Source organism: Lipotes vexillifer, unplaced genomic scaffold (genome assembly GCF_000442215.2).
Source record: "Lipotes vexillifer unplaced genomic scaffold, Lipotes_vexillifer_v1.1 scaffold641, whole genome shotgun sequence".
In the NCBI taxonomy this organism is placed as follows: domain Eukaryota; kingdom Metazoa; phylum Chordata; class Mammalia; order Artiodactyla; family Lipotidae; genus Lipotes; species Lipotes vexillifer.
In genome coordinates this window covers 2167555-2184928 of record NW_006780658.1, presented here as the reverse complement: position 1 = coordinate 2184928, position 17374 = coordinate 2167555, and the positions used below count along the sequence as shown (strand labels likewise).

Here is a 17374-nt window from a genome sequence, read left to right as displayed (position 1 = left end):
TTTTTTTGCAGTACGTGGGCCTCTCACTGTTGTGGCCTCTCCCGTTGCAGAGCACAGGCTCTGGATGCGCAGGCTCAGCGGCCATGGCTCACAGATTCTTTGATTAAATTACAGTTTTTTGTATTTTACTTTTATTAAAAGATTTCCAAGAAAGATTAATCTCAAAGTTTATAACTCTTCTGGAAAACTAGACATCTTGGTTGACCTTATTCAGAGATGTATTGTGTTCTTTCCACTTGTTTACCCCAATCCATTTGAGATTGTAACTCCGTTTTTCTTGCTCTTGATATATCTTGAATTTCTCAAGCCAGTTTGCATTATTCTTTTTTAGTAGCATTAGTAATATTGTTTACTAAACAATAATGTTTACTAAAAATGAAATCTTCTTAGGTTAACACTTAGAAGCAAGTTCTTAAATCAGGCCATCAAAGAAATAAAAAAAATAAAATAACGAAACTGCTTCCACAAACCATAAGTGAAACATTGAAATTACACTCTGATTGTAATTAGTTAACTTATCATAGACTTTGCTGACACAAAAAGTGCATATGAGATCAGGTCTGATTCAAATTATGATTTTGATGTGAGCATATTAATGACATGTTTAGTATTGGGCCTTTTTTAAAAAATATATCTGGATTTTACATACAGTCATGCACAAGTAACTTGAAGTTTTTTTGCCTATGTCAACAAATTTTGGCAAAAAAAAAGTTACTTTTGTAAGTTGAAATTTAGTTGTCTCATATATTTTGATACCACTTTATGTGTGTGAATTTTTCATTTGGTGTCTTCTTTTTACGTTAAAAACATCCGTAGTGCTTTCTTGAATTTCTGAAAGGAAAAATGGCAAAGTGCTATTTTCTTCTAGGAGCTTCTTGGATGTTTTAAACATATCATTGATTTAGAATTTAAAGGTTTCAGACTTCTCTGGTTTGTCTTTTGACACAGAGTTCATATTCCAGAAAAGTTTAAGGAAGTAAAGTTTCAGGCACAATTATTTATTACTGTGTCTTTGTCAATAATTGTATTATTTAGCAGTTTAACAGTTGTTTGTCATTCTTCGTTTTGGCCATAACTTCTAATTAGGACTTCACATACAAAGAAAGAAGAAACACAATGGCCTGTTGTACTTTGAAATATAATCATTATAAGTTAATTACAGAGGCTTTTTTTTTAAGTACTTTTGGCAGCTGATGTAAATTATAGTTTTGTTTGGTTGGTTGGTTTTGGGGGGTTATTTTGTTTCTTGGTTTTTGTTTTTTTGTTTTTTTTTAACTAGAACATGTTTTTTGATTATAGATCTCACAAGTTGACCTATGGTTGCTTTTAATGTCTTGATCTGCAGCTGTGGGAGATTCCTATTTGGGAAGTTGCCTCTGGTTTTATAAGGCAAAGCATACTGGTTGGAAAAGATGAAAGTACTGTAATCCTAATACTGGAGTATTGGCTTTAGACCTACCAACATGGTATTGATGTGAGAACACCTTGAATATATTCATCTAGCCCAGATGCTTTGAACCACCTTGTATGTTGGATACATATACTCTTTCCAACTACATGTGTTTATCACAATGTCCTTGGACCTAGTATCCCTCAATCTGAGCATTCAGGAAAGAGAAAGTCTTTTTCTCATATTTTATTTGCTATGTAATGTGTTTGTATCTTTGTGAGTTAAGAGTGGATACCAATCTGTGAACAAGATCATAATTAACCTAAATATCCTAAATATGGCTAGAAGATAAGATGCACACACTTGATATAGACGTTCATAGATGATGATGCTTAGTATAATAGAGAAGATTGATTCCAGTGAATTTAGGTGAGAGGAAAGGGAAGAAAGAAGATAGTAGAACAATCATAGGTTAGTCCATATGGTTAAGAATTTTTGAAATGAGAAAATATTCAAAGACTATTTGAATTATTTTTATTCATTAGATATTGGTAGATACGGTCTGGGCCCTCTCTTACCTTACTGATGCTGGCAACGAACAGATACAGATGGTAATAGACTCTGGAATAGTCCCTCATTTGGTTCCTCTGCTCAGCCACCAGGAAGTTAAGGTTCAGGTGAGTTTTTTATTGATAAAAACATGTCACTGTTTGCTTTAAGTGTGACATTTGAACATGGGTAATGTCAATAGTGTAAAGTATTTTTTTAGCCTAATAACAACGTATCTGTGATGAAAAGAGTGAGTTATTATATCCCCATTTTAAAGATGCAGAAAATGAGATAGATTACTACAAGAACCTCCTCCTCCCCACCCCCAAACCCCCTCAAAAAAGCCAAGTTGACTTCTTTGTAAATTACTGATTTCTAACGTAGACCAGGGCAGTTCATATAGCAACTTGGGTAGCATCTGAAACAAGTACTGATTATTTTTCCTACTTTTCCTATTTTTCTTCTTCCACTCTCCTGCTCCTTCCCCCACCCCCCTCCCCCCAACAGCTGTCCTTTTTTATTCTCCTTCACTGCACCTGGCAAGTTTAGTTAATGCTTAGCTTCACTGGCACTGTGATAAAGGCTTTGTACTGAAATGTGCTGCTTAGGGGCTTCCTAAATTGTCTTCTCTCAGTTATTTAAAATCTTTTTCTTTAATTTTGTTTTGTTTTATTATTTTTAAATCCTTCCATATAAATATTTATCCCAAAGAATCTGCATCTAGAAAGAGCCAAAAAAGAGAAGGTGAGAAGTTCACACAAATATTATAAGCAGTAGCTGTCAAACTACAGTGGTAAAGGGAGATGCAGCAAGCAGCAAGCTCTCCCTATCCTTCTGAGGTAAATAGCATGCTTTAATCTTAGAATGACTAAGAGCCTATAAAGCACAATAATAGCATAAGGAAAACTGTTAACCTGATTCACTATTTCTCAACCATGGCTGGATAATAAAATCAGCAGTGGGAAGCCTAAAGAAAAAAAAATTAGTGTATTTCCCTTGCTCTACTCCTAGAAATACTGTTTCAGTAAATCTGGATATTTCCTAGAAACCTGGGCTTTAAAAAGCTCTTTAGGTTATATTCATGTACTGTCAAAATGGAGACTCACTGCTATAAAATTTAAAGCACTTTAAAAAAAGAGGGAACACTTAGCTAAATTCAGAAGAATTGATTAATAGAATAATTTGTCATTTAGGGTTATTTGTGGTTTATTTTAAATATTCCTACTAGATTCTGATGAAGTTTGCATTTCTTAAGTGTGGTACTTATGTCTTGGTATAGGTTTTTGGTTTGCATTTTGTTTTTGTTTTTTTCAGAATGCATCTTCAGTTTTAATACTGGACTTTATTGAGAAAATAGGGCTTGGACTTTCACTTGAGCCAACTCTCAAGGAAAGTTATGTTCTGTACTTTACCTGGTAACTAATAGAGATTTTTTAAAACTTTTTCAACTTTCGTGCCATAATTTAGGAACATAGAAAGAATAATGTAATGAACTATGTAGGTTTCCTCTATATCTCTACTTCACCACCAAATTATTTTGACACATATTCCAGATATCGTCTAATTTCACTCAGGTTGCATCTCTAAAAAAGTAAGGCTATTTTTTTTAACATATTCACCATACCAATAATTAGAGCACTTTAGGAAACCGTAATGTTAAAATCCAATCAGTATCTGAATTTTACTTACTGCCTCATTTTTTCTTTTTTTTTTACAATTTGACCAAATCAGTATTCAAACAGGGTCAACACATTGCATGTGGTAGCTATGTCTTTATGTTTCTGTTATTCTGCAACTTTCTTCTCCTTTTTTTCTTTCCCCTGTTAAATTTATTTGTTAAAGAAGCTAGGCCACGTTGAACAAGACCTAAATCAGTGGAAAGACATCCATGTTCGTGGATTGGAAGATTCAGTATTATTAGGATGGCAGTGCTTCCCAAATTTATCTACAGATTAAATGCAATTCCTGTTAAAATCCATATGGAAATGCAATGGACCCAGAAATAGCCAAAACAATCTTGAAAAAGAACCAAGTTTGGGGGCTTCTCACTTCAAAACTTGACTACAAAGCTAGAGAAAACAAAACTTTGTGATTCTAGCATAAGGATAGACATATTGATCAGTGAAATAGAATCAAGAGTCTAGAAATAAACTTACACATTTATGATCAATTGATTTTCAACAAGGGTGCCAAGAATATTCAGTGAGCAAAGAATAATCTTTTCAGCAAATGGTGCTGAGGCTACTGGATATCCATATGTAAAAGAATGAAGTTGGAACCCTACTTCACACCATATTTTTACAAAATTAACTCAAAATGAATCAAACAGCTTAATGTAACATTCAGAAGTATAAACCTCTTAGAAGAAAACACAGGCATAAATCTTCATAACCTCAGATTAGGCAGTAGTTTCTTAGATATGACACCACAAGCAACTAAGGAAAAAATAGATAAATTGGACTTCCAAAATTAAAAACTTCTAAGGAAACAATCAAGAAAGTGAAAAGACAACCTACAGAATGGAAGAGAATGTTTGCAAATCATATATATGAAAAGGTATTAGTGTCCAAAATACATAAAGAACTCTTAAAACTCAACAAAAAAAATGACAACCCAATTTTAATATTTATTTATTTGGTTGTGCTGGGTCTTAGTTGCAGCAGGTGGGCTCCTTAGTTGTGGCATGCGGGCTCTTAGTTGCGGCTCGAGGTCTCCTTAGTTGTGGCATGCGTGTGGGGTCTAGTTCCCGACCAGGGATCAAACCCAGGCCCCCTACATTGGGAGCGTGGAGTCTTAACCACTGCACCACCAGGGAGGTCCTAGCAACCTAATTTTAAATGGTTTAAACATTTTAATGTTCTCCACAGAAGACATACAGATGGTCCATAAGCACATACGAAGATGTTCAACATCCTTAGTCATTAAGGCAAAGCAAATCAAAGCCACAGTGAAGTACCATTTTATACCCACCAGGATGGTATAATCAAAAAGACAGTAACAAGTGTTGGCAAGGATGTAGAGAAAGTATAATCCTTGTACATTGCTGGTAGGAATGTAAAATGGTACGGCCTCTTTGGAATATAGTTTGACAGTACCTGGAAAAGTTAGACGTAGAGTTATTATATGACCCAGCAATTCCATTTCCAGGTATATACCCAAGGGAACTGAAAACATATTCCCACAAAAACTTTTGTATTATCTTATTTTCTTTATGGCCATAATTACTATCTAAAATTATCCTTCATACTTACTTGTTTATTGGCTGTTTCCTCTTACAATAATGGAAACTCCATAGGAGATTGGTTTATGTTTGTCCTATTCACTCCTCTGTTCCTAAATCAGTGTCTGACACAACTTGCTCAAAAAGGATAGGTAGGCATGAATGCATAAAGATAGCTTTCATAACCTGGGGCTTCCCTGGTGGCGCGGTGGTTAAGAATCCGCCTGCCAATGCAGGGGACATGGGTTTGAGCCCTGGTGCGGGAAGATCCCACGTGCTGCAGAGCAACTAAGCCTGTGCACCACAACTACTGAGCCTGCGCTCTAGAGCCCATGAGCCACAACTACTGAGCCCACATGACACAACTACTGAAGCCCATGCACCTAGAGCCTGCCCTCCGGACAAGAGAAGCCACCTCAGTGAGAAGCCCACACAGCAATGAAGAGTAGCCCCCGCTCCCTGCAACTAGAGAAAGCCCACGCACAGCAGTGAAGACCCAATGCAGCCAAAAATAAATAAAACAAATTTATATAAAATATATATGTATATATCTTTCATAACCTGCCTAACATACCTTTGTGGTAATAAGTGATTCATATAGAACAACATCTCATTAAATCTTTTTATGTTTCAGACAGCAGCACTTCGAGCTGTGGGCAACATTGTTACTGGAACTGATGAGCAAACACAAGTAGTTTTGAACTGTGATGCTCTTTCACACTTCCCCGCACTTCTGACACATCCCAAAGAGAAAATTAATAAAGTAAGTATTTTTAAATACTGTTTAATAATTAGCATATAAAGTAGCCATTTTCATTTGCTAAATTAGAGACTCAAGTGTCTTTAATACCGTTTATTAACATAAACTGTCATTTAGACATTAAGAGAAAGTATTTTACTCTTTATGACATGGATTCGTACATGATTTTCCATATATAAAACCGATTGTAAGCAGTGCACATTTGGCTCTCTTGGAAATGATGAAATAGAGATAATTGGGTGTTGAATGTTGTATGATTGGAAGATTTTAATATGTAAGTTAAGTAATCTAAGTTTAATTTTTTTTAGCTATTTGATAAAGTGTGTGTGCGTGTGTGTGCTTGTGGAGGCTATGAAAAGGGGGCACTGACTGGTGATGCTGACGTTGGAGTGCATCTGAGGCTGTTGTAGAAATACATGGGTTGTTGATTACAACATTGCCGATGATTATAACCCAAGAACAGCTCACCTAAATAGCCTAGCACCCTAAAATCTCTAACAGGTTCATTAAACATGATCCTGTGATCTGATCCAAAAGAGCCTACTGCACACTAGGAGTAAAACTTGTTTACTACTTTTTTAAAATAGAGAAAATGTTTCCCTTTAGTAAATTCATATGTTTAATAAGTTTATTAACTTTGGTAAATTATAGCAATATCCTACGTAGGACATTAGGCAGATATTTTGTCTTATTTCATTCTGTGTTTTTAGTATGCATTTATTGTCTATAAAAAAAAATGACTTGTAATCATCTTGGTAGAAGTAGCACATTGTGGTGTAAAGGGTAGCGTGAAAAGATCACTAAGGTAGACCAACAAAGCAGTCAAACATCTGGTTCCACTTTAACTCTTGAGAGAGAGGGTGCAATGAATGACTATTACAAATAAGCATACTAAAACAATCCACTATTTCAGTTTTTGTGTCTCCATTATCATGAATAATTGAGAGATATATCTACTTTGGCTACGACTCTATCAGAACAGAAGAGAGAATAAATAAAGCACGCTATGTGAGGAGGATGCTGAATCTCCTTTACAATTGTTTTAGGATTTGTATTTGTATTGCAGCTCATCAGTTCCTTAGTACTTGTTCAGCCAAGCTTCTTTTGAGTCTTAGTGTTTGGGAACATTGCTTTCAAGAATTTTTTAGAAGGGTTAGTTCATTATAACTTAGACTAGGGTCATTAGCAATTTGTCCAAAGAAAAATATGGAAAGGGGATAGAGGAATTCAGATTCCTAAATTGTTTATTATGGAACATACTCCATAAAATCATTTGGACGTTGTAGTGAATGTGCTTTTTCCTAGTTCAGCTGCAGATTTTATTTTTTAATGAGAAATATTGAAAGGGTCTTGTTCTACAGGAAGCAGTGTGGTTCCTCTCTAACATCACCGCAGGAAATCAGCAGCAGGTTCAGGCAGTAATTGATGCCAATCTTGTACCAATGATAATACACCTTTTGGATAAGGTAAGAAAGTCATCTTGTATGTTCTGTGTAAGAGGAAAAGAATTATGTGAATATATATTTTTCTGTTTAATTACAACCTATACAATGGCATGAGTAGTACAGTAAACTAGTATTAATATTAAAACTTTCAAGCAGTTTTTATATACAGGAAATAGTTCCTTTTAGAAACCCCTGGCCCTTTTTCTATATCATTCTTTTATCAAAATTACCATTATCCTGAAGTTTATTAAAAATTTATATTACTACTGCTGACTATAAATGCTTACATATTGTACCAAGCACTTTACATATATTACTTCATTTCTTTATTACTGTAACTCTGTGAGGTTAAGAATTATTCCCATTTGACAGATGAAGAAACTATGGTATAGACAAATAAATTGCCCAAGATCAAACAGCAAGTAAGTGTGCTATTTAATCATACGCCATATCATTGCATGCTTACATTAACGTTTGGGAAAGAGACAGTTTAAAGTGTCCACTCACAGCATGAGGGTTTTTTTCTCAACACTGATCTGTTAATTAAAGAGAGGATATCTCGATCTTCTTTTCTTCCATGTTTCCTACAAACTGGTAGTAGAGGCTAATTTCCTATAAACTGGTAGATCGGGTTCAGTCATGCACTAATGATTCACATGAGAAACATTCTGTTTGTCCTACATTTAGTGATATTTAGATTAAGTCAGCTCAGGTGTTATCAGCCTGTTCCAGCCAATTATTATAAAGTTATTCATCATTCTTTCACATAATGGTTTTTCGGCAGTCATGATGATCATTACCTAGATCACTTATTATACTAGGAACTGCAAAATGATGACTTTGTAATTCTGCCATTCTTTATGTATTAGCCATGATTCTTCAATAAAGAAGAAAAAAGAGCTTTTCCCTATCAACTGTTGGTTTACTCTAAAATATATTTCATATAGGAAAGGCAAGACAAATGTTTGATTCCTGCTCATTATCACTGTTTTTAGAATGACATGGTTCCCTAATGACCTCAAAAGGAGACGAGTGTAAAGTTTTTAGTGTCATTAAGGAAATTATGGATTTACATATATTTTTTATATAAGTTTTAGTCCTCTGTAGCTATTCTTTCTGACGTTCAGGTTGTCCCTGACCAATGGAAACCTCTTAAATTTGGTGCCTGTGTCTTTTTTACATCACTGCAGTAGTTTTTGAGAGCTTCCTACCTTTTGGATGTGATATGATTCCCAGGCTTACCTTGTATATTTTCTGATCTACGCCTGGAATTAACTATTTTCCAGGGTGTCCTGGTTCCTTTTTGTAGCAAGTGGTATTTAAAGATCATAGTTCAGGTACTAAGGATAATCATTGCTATAAGGTTGTCATGGTATGTAGGCTTGAATGAACAAAATAGGTGATTTTTTTTTTTTAAGAAAGTGAAAAATATGCATATTGTAATTTTATGAACATGAGATTCATAAAAAACAAATCATGAATGAAAGGAAGCTATCGGATATTACCGGGTATTTAAGATAGCAGTGTTTTTATTTTTACTTCTTCGATTTCATATTTTTATTTCTTTTACGCTGGAAATCTTCCAAAAACATGAACATAATTATTTGAGTTATATATTGAGATATAATATGAAATCTATCAAAATAACAAGACTACATTGACACTAACAACATGATTACTCCACTTTTGAGATTTCCTTGAGGACTTTTTTGTCTTTAGGATGTATTCCATCAATGATGTACTTAAAAATAATGTCACTTGAAATAATTCCTGTTATGTGTGGTTAACATATACAACTTGATATACAGTTAGGTTATTTCTGTTTGTTTTTTATTTGGGGGAATTACTTTAGGTTTTGTTTTTTATTTTTATTTATTTTTGGCCACACGGTGTGGCTTGTGGGATCTTAGTTCGCTGACCAGTGATAGAACCTGGGCCCTCAGCAGTGAGAGCATGGAGTCCTAACCACTGGACCACCAGGGAATTCCCTTGTTTTTTATTTTGTTGTGGTTATATGAAGCATTTATAGTTTCCAAGTAAAAAATATGTACTTTGTTTTCAAGGTATATATACAGAGGTCTAACTTCTGTTTCTGTCCATTCCTCCCTGTTCTTTCCCTTCCTTTACAGATGATCATTTTTATTAGTTTTTGGTTTATTCATCTATTGTTTATACTTTAAATATAAGGAAATGCCTATGTAAAGTTTTTTCCATGTTTTTTGCCAGGTTGTATTTAGGATTACTGGATCTACAAATAGACACATATGTAAATTTGCTATATAATGCCCATCCACCTCTAGAAAGATTGTCCCGTTTTACACTCCTGCCACTCTCATCAGCACATATTTGGGATTTCTCAATCTGATAAATAAGAGTAGATATCCCACTGCAGTTTTTCTTTTTCTTTTTTTGAAGTATAATTGATTTACAGTGTTGTGTTAATCCACTGCAGTTTTAATTTTCATTCTTATTTACATATTCTTAATACATCCTAAGCATTTTTCCACGTTGCTAGTCATCTTAACATTAGTGGCTGGTTATTATTTTATTCTTTAGATTTACTATAATTAGTTATTCCTCTGTTGTTTAAGTTGCTTTTACTTTCTGACTCTTATGTGCTGTTAAGACATTATATGGAAAGATACATAATATTCGTTTTGAATTATTTGCTTGGTAAATTCTGAAAGGTGAGATTACTAAATCATATATATGACTTTTTAAGTGATTTTAAAATTTATTTTATCAATTTATATTTGAAAGACTATATGAGGGTAATGTCTTTATGACAGTCTCATTAATGGTGGGTATTTTCATTTTTAAAACTTTATGTGTTTAAAAGGATACCTTACCCTTGACATTTCTTTGATTAAAGTACAATTGTATATTTCCTTTTTTTTTTTTGACTGATTTTATTTTATTTTATCATTGACTTCATTTAATCTGATATTACTGAACAGCAATACCAAGTCAATTTGTTGCTGGGAAAGTTCACAAAAAGGAATCTCCATTTGTTTAGGGTAATTTGAGTTCAAAGCCTTATCTTTATTATATGTATATAGAAAGGCTAGAAGAAAACCTAGGGGAATAAGCAGTTGAAAAATCATTTCAGAAAACACCTTTTCCAGTTTACCCTATATTGCAATTTGTATCCTTTACTTTGCTTTTACAGGGAGATTTTGGCACTCAGAAAGAAGCTGCATGGGCCATAAGTAACTTAACAATTAGCGGAAGGAAAGATCAAGTAAGTTCAGCTCTTATTTATTTCTCAAAACTGATAAAATAACTACCAATAATTCTAAGATTTAGATTTTAGTAAATCATAATTTAATAGCAAGGTAATAGGCATTCTGTGATATATAAAAGTGTCACCTTGACTTCCTTTAGTTATATTTCATAGATGTGAAGTGTTTTCTTTCCAGCTTCTTGGCCTACAAGAATTTTCTAATCCGTGGTAAGATGAAGCACTTACGGTCAGGGTTGTTTTTTTTGTTTTTTAACAGTGTTAAGAAAAAAACAAGACTTTTTAGGTTAATAGGGCAGAATGAAACTGCCTCACAGATTCTCCTTACAAATGAACAACAACAAAAATTATCTGGCAGCAAACCAAACAAAGAACTAAACTCAACCAAAAAGCTGGGACTAAGAACTAGGGTGAACAATGTGAGGTGCCTAGGGCACAAAATATAAAGAGACACCTACTCTCACAGTTGTGCAGGTGACAAAGCTTAACATTATGCCAACTGGCGAAAGAAAATGAGTTTTAAAGGTCCCAGATGTGGGGAACTTCCCTGGTGGTCCAGTGGTAAAGAATCCTCCTTACAGTGCAGGGGACATGTGTTCGATGCACTACAGCTACACGATGTAGTTGCACTACAACTACTGAGTTCATGCACCTCAATTAGAGAGCCTGCTGCAAACTCTGAGCCCACGCGCTCTGGAACGCGCGTGCCACAACTAGAGAAGAGAACACCCACATACCGCAGCTAAGACCTGTGCAGCCAAAACTAAATTAAAAAAATAAAAAAGTCCCAGATATGTTTCACAGACAAGTGAAAAAGGATGAATTTGGAGCTGATAATTGTCACAAATAAGGTATAGACTGGTGGTGACCAGTGAATCCACTCAATATGAATACAGAGTAGAATATAAATACAATACATGGAAATAAAAAAATGATAGAAGAATATTTTGCAAATTTTATGGAACCAATAGAATAGCAAATTGAGACGTGGCCAGGTATATATGAGTGCTAAATGTTATAGCAAAGAGAGGATGCTCTCAAATTGAACAATTATAGTTTTAAAAAAATAATCATCCAGCCTCTCAACTGATTTCATAATTTCTTAATGTTAGAAAGGATCTCTGAAGGAAGTACTCCTTATGGCAAAGAAATGTGTTATATGAAGTTGAGTGATTCCTTCATTTTCACTTCAGTTTTTTTTTCTAAGTTCATGTAAAATTAACATACTACATTAAAAAGAAAAGAAGGTTAGATTAATGTAGTCTAACTTAACATGTGAGAGGTGAGGTCATATTTCCATATTCAAGATTTTAAAGTCAAAATTATTACAGTGAGGACTTCCCTGGTGGTGCTGTGGTTAAGAATCCGCCTGCCAATGCAGGGGACATGGATTCGAGCCCCAGTCCAGGAAGATCCCACATACCACGGAGCAGCTAAGCCCGTACGCCACAACTACTGAGCCTGTGCTCTAGAGGCCATGAGCCACAACTACTGAGCCCGGGTGCTACTACTACTGAAGCCCACGTGCCTAGAGCCCGTGCTCCACAACAAGAGAAGCCCACGCACCACAACTAGAGAAAGCCTGCATGCAGCAACGAAGACCCAACGCAGCTAGCTAGCTAGCTAGATAGTAATGAAAATTAAAAAAAAAAAATTATTCCAGTGAGATAATAGGGTGCACGAATGAAGTTCACTTAACACTTATCATATCCTGGTATTTTCATTCTTCAGGTGGCCTACCTAATCCAACAAAATGTTATCCCACCTTTTTGCAATTTGCTGACTGTAAAAGATGCACAAGTTGTGCAAGTAGTACTCGATGGACTAAGTAATATATTAAAAATGGCTGAAGATGAGGCAGAAACCATAGCCAATCTTATAGAAGAATGTGGAGGTAAGTTTATTATAAGCTAATGATATTATTCCACATTTTAATGTTCTTTTTGTAACTACTTTTATTTTCTAATATAGCACTTCTGTATTTTTCTGTCTTAGATAATCAAGTAATAGAATAAAGTAAATACTGTATTCCTGCTCAGCTTCTTGCATATGCTTAGGTAACTGAATTGTTGCCATATATTGAACAGGCACTGTGCTAAGGTACTGGGAAGATGGTGGTAAACAAGACACAGTCCTTTCCCTCAAGGCCTGTAGTCTAGTCGTGGAGATAAATATGAACTGATTTAATGTGCTAATTACCCTAATAGAAATGTACAACAAAAGGAAATACCCTAATCCATCCTGGAAGAAGCAGGAAGTGACACCTGAGCTGGATTTTGAGACATGAATAAGGATTAATAAAGTAAAAAGGGATGAAAGGTGTTCCAGGCAGAAATAACACCATGAGCAAAGTCTGAGGTGAGAAATAGCATTCAGCAAATTATAAGTAGTTTAGTGTTGCTGAATCACAAAATATGAGGTAGAAACTGCCAAAAGATAAGGCTGCAGACTTAGCCATTGACCAGGCCCCTGCAGTCTTAGAAGCTTTGTAGCACAGCAGATACTTTAGAGCAGTGGTTCCCAAATCTGGCAGTGTACCAGAGCCACCAGGAAGGTAAACAACATGTCTTAGCTTTCAACCCTTAGGATTAACATGTAGACAGAACATGGAAGTCTCAGATATGTCTGTGGAATAACATGTAAATGTTATCAACCTGGATAAGCATAAAAGTAAAGATCTTTCTGATGGAAGTTGAGAAGTAAATGAAAGGAGGGAGAGGTAACTAAGAGTAGGAGAACCAGTATCTTCAGCTTCCTTAGTAGAGTTCAGAGGCTTGAAAATTAATAAGAAGTAAGTATTTTTAAAGTTATTAAAGTGACAAATAGAACAGAAACAAAAAATGCATAACTATCAAGTTGGGAACAGGACATGGGGAATACTGTTAGGGAAATAATTAGAAAGGGAGTACCAGAAAAATTAAAAGCAGGAATTGTTAAAAAATTTTCCTACTTGTATGTTTTTTTTCTTTTACCATATAAACATTTAAATTATTAAAAATTTATTTTTATATATTAAAAATATAGATCTTGAGCATTGCCTACTTTACTGGAGGCGAGCCCTAGGAATATGTGTCTTATAAACTTCCCAAAGGATTCTGCTGTAGGGTATGACAAGCTGTTGGAAGATTTTACCTAGTGAATTGATGTATTTAAATAGAGCCATGGATATGAGGGGAATGGAACCATTTAGAGACAAGCAGGAAACCACCTAGGTGGTTTCCATATATTGTGGTGAGGCCACAATAAATGAAGGCAGTGATAATAGAGAAAAAGGGGAGATGACAAGATTCAAGAAATGAATAGACTTTAAGGTTTCTGAGATTTGATTATAGAGTATTGAGGGTAACAGGAACTTATTAGTCTGTCTCTCAGATTTCAAACTGTTGTTGATTATCACCAATAAGAATACAGTATAATAGTGTAAATGAAGAGTGGCAAATAACAAATTGTGTTTTGGATAGTTTGAGTTTTAGATACCTGTTGAAATATCCTTGTGGAATTATCATACATGTTTAAGATTTTCAACATCTGAAGCTCAGAAAAGAAATGAAGCCATAGATTTATAAGTCCTCAGCCTATATGTAGTAGTTAAACTTTTTCATGGAAGGGCCCCATAAAGGGAATGTGAAAAGTGAGAAACATGCCCATAAAACTTCCTCCACTTAAAGAATAGAGAACACTCATGAAAGGGCAATTTCACTTTAATTCAGAGGCCTTAAAATTAATTATTACTCCTATAAAGCAAAACAATATCCAGTTTGCGTATCAATCGGTTAACTTTATATATTCTGCCTATAATTTAATAAATTTATTAATATTTACAGGGAAAATTCCCTTTTCCCCTGAAATACTGTGGTTGATCTTGATCATTTTTCATTATACTTTAATAGCTGTCTTAACATTCATATTTATTAATCACAAGTACTTAAAAGTTCTTTTCCTAAATGCTCACTAGAAAAACTTGGCAGATGCTACAAAGTAGAAGGAATTTGCTTTTAACTTTTTTTTTCCTTGCATCTTTGGGGATGTGTGTGTGTTTGTTTGTTTTTGGCCATGCCACATGGCTTGTGGGATCTCAGTTCCCCGACCAGGGATTGAATCCGGGCCCACACAGCAGTGAAAGCCCAGAGTCCTAACCACCTGGCCACCAGGGATCTCCCAGCTTTTAACTTTTAACAAAGCAGTTTTACATGTTATTACTCTTTATAAACACTGATGTGTGTAGTTATTCTGCTGAGTAGATAGATGTCCCATTGCTTATGTTTATATGTAGTTAGATACTCAGATAATTTTTTAAGATAAATATGCTATATCTTTGTGCATAAAACCTTTTTATTTATAAGATTCACCTTTAGAATAGATTCCTCAAAATTGGATTTTGTGTTCCCAAGATTATTGTAACTTTTTTTGTCACTGCTTTTTAAATATTACCATTATTTCACTTCATAAAATTTCTTACAGGACTGGAGAAAATTGAACAACTTCAAAATCATGAAAATGAAGACATCTACAAATTGGCCTATGAGATCATTGATCAGTTCTTCTCTTCAGATGATGTATTTAATAATTTTATAATTTTCTTAGTTTTATGTATAAACATAAGTCTGGATGAAATGTAAGCTAGGACATATATGTATGTATTTTGGGGGAATGGAATTGAAATAGATATATGACAGTAATGTTACTTATTTCAGAAATACAAATATTTCAGTATTTTAAAGTCCTTCAAGGTATTAAAAAGTAGTACTAGCTCTAATGGCAAAAAAAAAAAAAAAAAAAAAAAGAATTTTTGACAGTGGATAAATCAGGCTTTATTTTCCCTTGATGTCTTTATAAACAAAACAGTGAAGCCTAGTATATCCTATAATAAATCCATTATGACAATAATTAGTTAATCTGTATTTGAATATATTGTCACTGATCTTTTTAGTTGGTGACCAAAAACGAATACAAAGATAAATAGATAAAATGAAAAAAATTATCAAGAAATATTAAGTATTTCTTATAATAATATATATATTACTATATAATGTAAGGTATAGTCCAGAAGAGTATCTTCAGATTGTCAGTATATGGTAGTTGAAATTAAAGAACTATTTTTAGTATCACCTCTTTGGGAAAGTTAAATCTAAAATTAAAGCAGTTGTTTCTTAGAAAATTATAGTGATTATAGATAGAACCACCAGTGGATCTCTTGAATGATTTTCTCAACTTTTCAAAAAAAAATGGAATGTTGTTAAATATTTTGTTAAGCATGCGTGATTTGAACATTAACTTGACAAGGACAATACTAAAGAAGAATTACAGATTATCAAGCTGAGTCCTATTTAAAATGTAATACTAGTTGAAAAGCATACTTTTTTAAAGGTAGTTTTTGTCACATGTCTTAAAGTTGGATTTTTAGAAGTCCTAATTGATAATTAGGTATACTTAAAGCCTTATGGTTTCTGATACTTCAACGTGCAGGTCTTGTTTACTCTGTTGCATAATGAAAAGAATAATAAAGATGATGTGCCTATTTATAGGAACTACACTTATAGGTGCATAATTTTGTGGTATTTCAACGTTTAGATATAAAGCATATAGAAAGAATATTATACATTTTTAGCAGAGCTATTATTTTACTACTTGAAGCTCAAAAGTCATTTGTCTCCAATTGCTATTAAAAGATAAACCAAAGAATACACTTACTCTCCAAAAGTGGTAGCATTACAGTGAGTATACTCTGAGATGTAGGACCGTCTCCAATGTATTACTTCTCTTTCATTCTTTCAGAAGATATACGTTTTGCATATTCTCTTAAGTTTCCTCTCTTTTTGGCATCTCTTAAGAAAAAGCCTTTATAAAGTGCTTCAGGTTTCTAAAGGGGTGGTAGGACAGTGTTGGCACCCATCATCTCCCATACTTTTTTTTTTTTTAATTTATTTATTTATTTTTGGCTGTGTTGGGTCTTTGTTGCGGTGCGCGGGCTTCTCATTGCGGTGGCTTCTCTTGTTTTGGAGCACAGGCTCTAGAGCTCAGGCTCAGTAGTTGTGGTACGTGGGCTCTAGAGCGCAGGCTCAGTAGTTGTGGCGCATGGGCTTAGTTGCTCTGCGGCATGTGGGATCTTCCGGGACCAGGGCTCGAACCCGTGTCCCCTGCATTGGCAGGTGGATTCTTAGCCACTGCGTCACCAGGGAAGCCCTCCCATACTTTTTAAATGGAAATAGTACTACAGTGCTGTTTTTTTTTAAACTAATTATCACCTTCTTTTTCCTTTTTTCCCTTAGATTGATGAAGATCCTAGTCTTGTTCCAGAGGCAATACAAGGTGGAACATTTGGTTTCAATTCATCTGCCAATGTACCAACAGAAGGGTTCCAGTTTTAGAAAGATGTTGTGGAAGTTAGGTACAATGCAGCACTGAGATATATATATATACACACATATATATAAAAAGGTTTGATCCATCAAGCTTGGCTCATGGGATCTGCTGCTGCATTAAATCGGGAAAGAAAATGTGAAGATTTCATTTGGAATCACAGAAAATGCCCAAATGAGGTCAAGATGGCGAGTGGGTGCGAGTGAGAATGAGTGGCAAAATGTAATGAAAACTTTACATGAATGCTTATTTAGGTTGTTCAGAGTAAAAGGGCTACAGGTCACAGATCTTCAGTGCCTGAGGAGGAACATTGACATTATATCAGCTGAGGGGAAAGTGCAGTAATGTCATCTTCAAGCCTTGTAAGCATAAAAGAGAATAGGATGCCCATATAAGTCAAAGGAAAATG

The 17374-nt window shown here is 34.5% G+C and overlaps 1 protein-coding gene across 1 annotated transcript in view; it reads left to right on the top strand.

Annotated features, from left to right (window-relative positions):
- The window catches only part of KPNA4 (karyopherin subunit alpha 4), a 53762-nt gene extending 36738 nt beyond the window's left edge, over positions 1 to 17024 (top strand). Inside the window, exons 11-17 of the mRNA XM_007454138.1 lie at positions 1936 to 2067; positions 5794 to 5922; positions 7281 to 7385; positions 10534 to 10605; positions 12337 to 12499; positions 15067 to 15161; positions 16875 to 17024. Coding sequence (XP_007454200.1) covers positions 1936 to 2067; positions 5794 to 5922; positions 7281 to 7385; positions 10534 to 10605; positions 12337 to 12499; positions 15067 to 15161; positions 16875 to 16973 — 795 coding nt within the window. The 3' untranslated portion in view covers positions 16974 to 17024. The remainder of the gene's footprint in view (positions 1 to 1935; positions 2068 to 5793; positions 5923 to 7280; positions 7386 to 10533; positions 10606 to 12336; positions 12500 to 15066; positions 15162 to 16874) is intronic.
- Positions 17025 to 17374: the final 350 nt, after the last annotated feature.